Here is a 9,359-nt window from a genome sequence, read left to right on the forward strand (position 1 = left end):
ACAGGTGGGACAACATTAAGAGGAGATAAGGGAAAAACAGAAATATTCTTCCCTAAAACCACAATAGATGCTAAGGCAGTCTTACAGACCGTTATCAGGCCATCATCATAGCTTGGTTATCGTCCCACTGAATGGAAAGGTGGACCGAGACCATCTCAGCACTGTTTACTAGAATGTAGGCATGCAGGCAAACATTTTCTGATTAGTGAGCTTACATTCATAATGACTTGACAACCTAAAAATGTGATAGAGGAACTTTTTGTCACAATAATAACTGAATTTTTACTATAAATGAATTCAATATATAAAATATGCTTATTTTTTTGGAAAAATATACACCTTCTAATTAAATTAACTTTTAGAAACATTATGGAAAATTCAATTACAAAGTCTACTGTTACATGCAATATGTGTTGTCTCAATTGGAAGTGCTTCCAAGCAAGCCACTGCGGTTGTTTTCCACTCTCAGCCATGATATATAACATCCAGTTAAGTCTTCAATGTTAGACTCGATATGAGCAAATACACTAAACACATTATATTTGTGGTAGAATACTATTAAAAATTACTGTATAACACTGAAATCCTTTTTACATACTGTAATAATGGATCAGATGCATCTTTCAGCTGTGGTTTATTGATGTGGTTGGAAATTTTATTGTAAAGAAAAATATATAACACTGTCCACAGAAGGAGTTGTTTTTTTTTAATGATTTTTGGTGTACACCGTTTTTCAGCTCCAACATTTCCAACAAGTTGTGATTTTTTTTTTTTTTTTTTTAAATAAAAGTCTATTAAAATCAGCAAAATCATTGTGCTACTCCACTATATATAGGCAATGAGGGCAGCTTCTACAGGTGGATCCAAATCCCTAAATATTGCAATTTTCACTCAGAAAGAGCCTTAAAAATGGAGACAGGAAGCCTTCATCCTGCTCGCTTTTTCCTCATCGATTGTCTGCATGTCTGTGCCATTGTGCCTCACGGTGGCAGAAGCTAAAGTGATGGAGACAAAAGGCAGTTTGAGTATTAATTCAGCACTCACGTCTTCTTTCAGGATCTTTTCACATGCAAAGCACCGGGCTGCGCATTGGGCAGAAGGGGACGCTGACAATTACAGCCTCACATTGAGCCACCGTCAGAGACTCACTCTTCAGCCTGATTGACAAATGAAAGAGCTGAAATAGCTTCCATTTAAAATGGCCACTTGCCAGAATAGGGGGATCATCTCCAATATCTTGTCTCAAATGGGAAAGGGAAACGATGAGCGTGCATAGGAAATTGAGCTCACAATTCAGTACTTTACAAAGGCCATTCAGGCTACATGCACAGAATACCCAGTGGTACTGCAGAGGCTTTAAAGCTCAAATTCAATGGAACATCAATTAAGACAGAGCAGCGACTTTAAGAGAGGATTTGCATCCAACTGTTCTTTCCCGCAAAACCAAAACATTTTCATACTTTTCCAACTCACCCACCCCCTGACAGATGCACAGATGAACATATACAAGGAGTGCATGTGGAACATAAACATACACTGATGAGTGAAAATTGCCTTTTCTATATGCCTGGAAATCCCTGAAATCCCTGCATGTGATTTCAGCAGGAACAAATAAGATGCTCATTGTCCCAAAAAGCACGTAGGCAGGCACATGGATTTCCAATCATGGGTGATGCTCAATTTGTCTGCCAGTCCTTCAATACATCTCCACAACTGAGTTCAGAATCCAAATCAACAGTTTGTAGAGACGGATGCCTATTGAGCTCCTCATCAAAAGTGAAACTGGAACGACATGACTCCTGTGTGAGTGAGAAATGACAATGTTTTCCTGTTGTGGCAGTGTTATATTTTACTGACCTTGAAAACGTTAATATCCTGTCATTACTGCATGCAACTATGCTAGATCCAAAAGAATAAAGCAAAAAAGCCAAGAGGAGTTTTCAATAGGCTGGACATTCAATGTAATCTAAACCAAAATCATAAAACGATAGCTGTGACTACATAGGAAACAAGGAAGCATGTGATTTTTGTAGTTTGTCTGCTTTCTTGATCATGACATTAAATTTAAAGACCACCCTTTGCAAGAATGCAATAATGTCTTCACACTGACTTAACAAATTCAACAACCTTGATGGGAAAAACTAGTAAAACAATGAGAAGCACACATGAACAAAAGCACATGAGAAATGCAATATGGCAAGAAAGAGTCTCACTGCTGAGTGCATGAGATGCAGGTAGCCGGAGCACAAACAAGACAGGTATATAAAGAACAAGTACTTGTGTCTGAGAGCACAAACAGCTGCAGGGGAGTTCTGCGTGCTGCTGTAGGAGCACAAACAGGTTCTTTAATGGAGAGCGGGATGTGAGGAGAAATTCATTTGTGAGATGACACTCTCCCGTAGCCCCACAGCACAAACCCCATGAGAGGGATGTTTCAGCTCGGAGAATCAGGAGGGCAGGGGGGGGGGGGGGGGGGGGGGGGGAAGCAGTGGGGTTGTGCATGTATGTATGTATGCATGTATGTATGTGTGTGTGCAGGTGTGTGAGAGAGGGCCAAACTTGAGGTATGAGGTGAAAAGATACAAAGGTGCCTGTGTCATGTCTCTGTGGAAATCAATAAAGTCTGCTGTATGCACAGCACACCATATCACGCGTGCATACAAGTGTACACACATTCGCAACTGGGGAGAAATAATGTATGAAGGAGCTGCATGTGAAAAATATGTGCAGCTACACTGGTATTGTACCATCTGGTACTATATTGCCAATTATATTTTATTTAAAACTCCTATAGGAGCCTAATAAAGAATAGACAGGAATATGATTTTTTCTCTCTCAAATGTGTCCACTGGAATGTTTCTGAATGAAATCATTAAGCCACAAGCTGAGTCATACTGTATGAATATTCAAGTGAAACACGTAGTGCTGCTTGAAGGATGTTCAAAATTAGATTAACAAATGCCTTAAACAAGGTTTCCCAACATTTAGTTAAAATGCCTGTGAGGTTGCTGATGTATGCGTGGCTGGTAATGGTTATAATTAGTCAGCATATTTTATGATGACATTACAGCTTCAGCCATTTCTGTTTATCTTGCTTAAAGTGCCGGAAATGGCTTGCACACACTTGGCAAAGCATGTGATATTAAAGTTTTTTGTAGTCTCATCATAGTTCACCTCTGCGCCTCTGTGGTATTTTATCTTTTGTTGCCTTAGAGGAAGTGTGACCTGAGCTAAATCTTACCTTCCCCTTGGACTAACTTTGTTACAGACCCATTCTTAATGGTAGGGAGCTGAGGTTCAAGATAAAGTCACACTTCATACGTGAGAAGCTATAGCAGAGGGTGTGAAATACAGAGAGCACTACTTCTAAGCTCAGAATATCAAATTTCAAGCCTGCGAGCAAAATATATTGCCAAAAATATGCTGGTTGTGTACAAAAACACCCTCCTTTCATTCACAGACACACAGCTCGATGGCAAAAAGAGAAAAGAATGATAATAAAACAAATGCCCAAATCTCCCACAGCAGATTTTTCATCATTAAATGATGGCCTGAGGGTGGAGGGAGTGTGATGAGGAAACACTGGCTTCTGCTCTGCTCTGTAATTAAATGGTGGCCGAATGAAGTGAGAGGCAGGGAGATGATAAGCACAGGGCTCTGTGCCCCAGGACAGAGGAACAATATGGTTATCTGTGACCGAAAATGCTGTTTTGCAAAAAGAAAGATGGCAGACAGATTGCCGCCATTTCCTAATGGAACACTGGAGGCTCTTACACAGAAGTGCAAAAAAAAAAGGCATATTTACATGAAAAACAGAAAAAAAAAACCCTCCGTCAACAATATATGATTTTAAATCCTCTCAATAAGACAATCAATAATAACACCAGATACATTTGGTTCAATTTTTACTCCCCGGGAAGCATAAAAGCAAAGACTTTGTTTTTCTGAACACAATTATTGCCATGTATCATTCTTAATGTTGCAACAGATTAAAAACACATGAATGTGAATGCACTAAAGACAAAAAAAAACATGGGATAGAAAGTGCAAAGGAAAATAACGCACGGCCACAGCACCACAATTTCAGATGACAAGACTGGGATCGGTTCGCTGAAATCAGTATGGACAGAGTTCAGAGGGAAAAATGAGCACTGGTGTCTTTGACAAAGCTTTTTAATATGTCTTAATGGAATGAATAGTGTCACTAAACTGTATTGTTTTAAAAAACATTCTATCACAAGAATTTCATTATATTAAATGCCAAGCGTTCAATCCTTCCTCTTCCTCCAATAACGCCATACTCTCTCTTGAGAAAGAAAAATGAAACAGTGGTGGTGAAACGAGGATTTTTCATCTAAATACAATTACTGAGCATTTTGCAAAGTGCTGTGAAAAGCAATCAGGAATTACTCTTGAAACTTGGCTAGGAGAGAAACAGACCTGGTTTTTAATGTCTGGGTATTTTATTCTGACTTTTTCATTGCTAAAAAGCTTTTCCTGCCCTTTGCCAAGCAGAGTGTTGTATCGCTGCCAGTCAGGTTTAGAATTCTTTTGATGGGGATTGAAGATGAACACAGTCATCCCTGAAAAAATGGCTGTGACTCCAAGAAGTCACGTGACTGATGCTGAAACTGGCGGCTTCATTTTTTTGGCGTTAGCCTCAAATTAAATCAGACATCAGAAACGACCTTCAAATATCTGCAAAGCCAATATGCTGACTAGGATGCATCGGAGAAAAAGGCCAGTGATCAAGATTTATGGAGTGAGGCTACTCTGTGCGTCAAGAGTGATACATGTCTCATCAACGGTGAAATGAAATGTCAAATTAGTTTGTGTATGCAGGACAGCTGTTTCAGCTCATCTACGCGGATGCTCTAACAGTAAACAAGATACAGAAACAAAACGACCAAAAACTGCAGTCAAATGAGATCCAGAGTGAGAGAAAGGAAGGAAAGAATGAGTGTCAAATAGGGTGCTTATAGCGCAGAACACTAATAAGGAGAGCGTCAGCAGGACAGTGGCAGCAGATCCATTCTCCTCCAGGCTTCATCTTGGCAGTACCTGTTATAAACTTCCTCTGCCGTCTCGCACAATTGGTTCTGTAATTTAAAAAGGTCAGCATGGCTCCTGTGTAATTCAGTACTCTCATGGTGCTGTATTAACCACATATTTAATCACCCTCGGGGTGGTGTGCAAGCTGAATATTGAATGTAAAGGGAAAGAGTGGGACCCACAATACACCACAGGGTCTGGCTCTCTCACCTGACAGAAAGCACTCACACTATGTGGTGGCGCAGTTTAACCATGAACTTTGCTTAGTGTTTCAATTTTTTAATAGAAAAGCATTGGAAACCTGAATGTTTTAAGAAAAAATAGAAGGTCTCTGCAGGAAAGTTTGTTTCTAGTCACACAATGGATGAGTAAATTGAATCAGTATCTGTTGCACTTTGAGTGTAACAGATGTAATATCGTTTGTTATGGATTTCATTTGTCTAGAGAATCACATCAAAGAGCAGATTCACCAAAAACCGCTGTATGAAGAAAAGAAAATTCTCCTTTATGGGACATGCAGAGCCACACATACTATATATTGAATGTTTGCTACAGTACAATGTTAAAAAATCAATATAAAGAAGAAATTTAAAGTCAAACTGCCGATAAAACAGAGAAAAGCCTGTATCTGTATCTGCAGTAAATGGACTACACTAGATTCAAACCCTGGCCTGTACAAAAACTTTACGCCATATGGTTGCCTGATCAACCAAAACTGTAACTTTATTCAGTTGATATATAAGATACCCTGGAAATGGATTTGGCCTTTAACATGTCAAAGCTGTACCGTTAAAATTGTATTCTGTAGGTAATATTAAATAAAAAACCTACATCAATGTCTGAAGCCATATTTGACACAAATATATTTGCTTGTATGGTTATATCACACATTTTGCAATGGCCAACTGTGAGGTTACTAAAATTATCCTCCAACCCTTTCACCAGACACAGACAAGCTCATTATTTGTAACGTATGCAAAAAAACCCTCCAGATCATGTTCAGCAACAACTTTGTGTGAATTTGTGCTCGCTGAAACATCTGTGGATGGCAGCTACAGTACAGCATGTTTACACAAGTCAACTTTCTGTTGCATGCCAGTCAAATGTAACTTTTTTCATTAAAAAAATAACTTTATCCATTAACTGTATCGGTCTTTGAACACTTTCAAAACATGAGTGCCCTATACTCAGTCCTCCAACTGAATGCAGCCTCTCAGATCACAGATGGAGGACTGAAGATCATGCTAACAAGCTGTTCAAGCTATGCAGTCTGAAACAGTCGAGATCTGGGAACGTGAGATACACTGACACCCACCACCATGATATCCCCATCCACAGTGTTACAAAGAGTACTTCTTCCTGCACTGGCCCCGAACAATGTCACTGAGTGCAAATTACTAGCTGTAGAATCTTTTAGAGCAAACAAAATTTTTTTATGGTGTCCTATTTTTTCCGCCAAAGTTAGATAGTACACATAATAATGGTGCATTACTCATGAATCAGACATGGTTAACAAAGAAGCTCTGAAAACCCAAATGATGAAAGTGCCCTAAATAAAGGAAACAGGGAGTCACTGCTTTCGGGAACAGCTGATATTTGCATTAAAGCAAGGAAAATAATAGCACTGTCAGTCATGAAGTATGTAAAGATAAAAAAAAATAAAGCGGCGCTTTGACATTTCTCTCTCATTGAGAAACACGGTCCTGGTGGAATTCAGCTTTCCTAAATCTAGACATTACTGAGAGCTGCCTTCCTTTGCTGACACATGTACAGAAGGTACAACCCATGACTTAGATCTTAGGTTAAGGTGAATTGCCACTGAAGCTAAACAACAGGTGCCTTACATAAGAAAGAATGTCTTTTTTCATATCTTTGTTCCTGACACAATTTTGACTTACAGATACTTCACCCGCCACTTAGAATTCTTGTGGGTATCACCTTGCATCTCTTCAGTGATAAGCTATAGAGATAAGTAAAAGCCCTTGGTATAGCACTCTGATGCCATCAGATTGTTAAGCAAAAATGTTTCGATTCAATCTTAATATAGCTCCTACTGCTGCCAGTCAGAGATCGTGCTCCAAGAGTGTGATTGAAAGCATTTCTGCCAAGGTAGCGATCCCTCATACACACACACGCACACGCACGGACACCATCACATCGGAGACCAGGGAGCTGCATACTGCCCTCTGCTTGACAAGTAAATTGCTTCCTAGATAGTGCTGGTGAAAGAAAATACAAAGAGAAGAAGGTGGTGGCGTGAGCATGGTTAAAGAAAATGAATGAGAGGTGAAAGGCAATAGAAAGAAGCAGAGTAGCCAGAATGAGAAGGTAACAGCAAGCAGTGAATGTGAAATGCTCTGCTAAGCAGGACTGCAAGGGCCTGTTGTCTTGCTGGATGAGAGCTGGGTGGAAAAAAGAGAAATCAGCATGGTGGAACTGAAATGACTGTCAATTGCGGTGACAAAAGCACATAGTGTGGGTGGTTCACTTATCTCAAACAGGGAGACATTTCAGTAAAATGTCACAGGTTAGAAAATCAGTCATGTAAAAACAACCATATCTTAAAGTCTTAAAGCAAACAAGACATGGAACAATTTTGATTATTTATCTCATAGACAGATAAGAAAAGAAATCTGTAAAAGTCAACAGACCAACTTTCAGATATTGATGACAGAAGCCAGTGAAGTATTCATTTAGCAATCTGTGGGTTATTTCAATCTATTTCCCACTGTAAAAAATGAAATAAAAAATAAAAAATCAATTTTTAATAACTTGCAATTTTCAAAGGATGTGAAATCCTTTGGTGACCTTGTGAACTTGAACTTTTTATCAGAAACTACAGAGTAATTCACTTACTCAGTCAAAACTAAGACTTGAAAAAGTTCACCTCCAAATCGCATACACTACAAAAACAACTCCTAATACTTGAATTCATGTGCTTTCCAACCATGCAGCTTCATGGCATCCATTTCCATGCAAGAAGATCCTGCAAATGTAACATGTTGCTGGTCTAGTACTTTTGTCCATATAGTGCATGTATTCAATATATGTACATATATGTTGTCAGGGATCTTCAAAATAACGTCATCAAACATGTAGAGGACTCCTAAAGAAGTTGATAATAATGATCAGCGGAAGGATAAAGTGTTAGTAACATCTACAGTATACTTTGGACACATATAATGAACATAACTGAATGGTGGCTGGATGTGCAGCCCCCACCACAGCTGGTTTTTCTTTAATTCCTATGATTCCTATGACTCTGCTTTATTTCATGTACTTTACTTGTACATCAAATTCCCAAACAAGTTCAAGAAAAATTGTTTAAAACAAGATCATCTTACTGGCATAACTTTAGAATCTCTATATCTGTTTTACTGTCCATCTAAGGTTTCTGTGTATTTTGTGTCTTTGTAACCCTTCCATTCTGTATTGTATTGTTTTACAAACCCAAGAAGAGGGAAGAGGTGGGTAAGGTGTAAGTTATTTTCATACTGACAAGCAAAAGTAAGTTCATAGCAGTGCAAAATTAAAAATTTTTGAATATTAGTGTGCTCAAGCCACGGAGGGCCGTTACAAAGTAGTGTACTTCTTTATTTTGTTGTTTGGCAAATCAGGGACTTTTCTAAATATTCCACAGGTACAAGTACCGTTCAGTGAATCAGGAACAGTTGTGCAAATAACTTGAGGTTTAGAGCTGCAAACGCTTTTACTTGTTGTAAAAAATGTCACCAAGAAAATTACTTTGTGCCAAAAAAAAGTTGGCAAAAAAAAAGTTATCTTAGCTCCAAATGATTCAGGATTTAAGTCCCATGTCAACAGTAAGTCACTAAAGCTACAAGAGCGGTGTCAAGCATACAATAAGTCAGACAGCCGTTGACTGACAGACAGACACAGACAAACCATGACGATGGAGGCAGACCATGAAGTCTTGATCACTGATGAGCTGACAAGCACGTGCTGAGAAACATGTCATGTCTTACCTGGGATTAAAGGAACCTCTTGACCCCAAGCCAGCCTGAGGAGGACCATAATGAAGAGGGGCGTGGCCCCTGACCATGTGCCACGCATAATGATGCTCACTGTCCTGGCATCACTTAAGGTCAAACTGAAAAAACAGATTAAAAACAAACAGTTAAACATCGGTTATATAGCTGGGAATTCTCTCACACATGTAAATACCAACCGGAAAGAAAAAAAAAGTTGTGTAATGCATAAAATTTCCTACTTCTTACTTTCAAGAATCATAATACACAACGCAGCTCTCACATCTAAATGACTCACAATCTTTTAATGAGTTCCTTCAC

At 38.9% G+C, this 9,359-nt stretch overlaps 1 protein-coding gene across 2 annotated transcripts in view; it reads right to left on the minus strand.

Annotated features, from left to right (window-relative positions):
- Positions 1–9,144, minus strand: part of robo1 (roundabout, axon guidance receptor, homolog 1) — a 198,974-nt gene extending 189,830 nt beyond the window's left edge. The window contains exon 1 of one of the 2 annotated variants that reach the window (XM_082503135.1): positions 9,036–9,144. In XM_082503135.1, coding sequence (XP_082359261.1) covers positions 9,036–9,123 — 88 coding nt within the window. In that variant the 5' untranslated portion in view covers positions 9,124–9,144. The remainder of the gene's footprint in view (positions 1–9,035) is intronic. The other variant, XM_082503127.1, reaches the window with a different exon arrangement.
- Positions 9,145–9,359: the final 215 nt, after the last annotated feature.

The sequence above is a fragment of the Aulonocara stuartgranti genome, assembly GCF_965226115.1.
Source record: "Aulonocara stuartgranti genome assembly, chromosome: 14".
Taxonomy (NCBI): Eukaryota; Metazoa; Chordata; class Actinopteri; order Cichliformes; family Cichlidae; genus Aulonocara; species Aulonocara stuartgranti.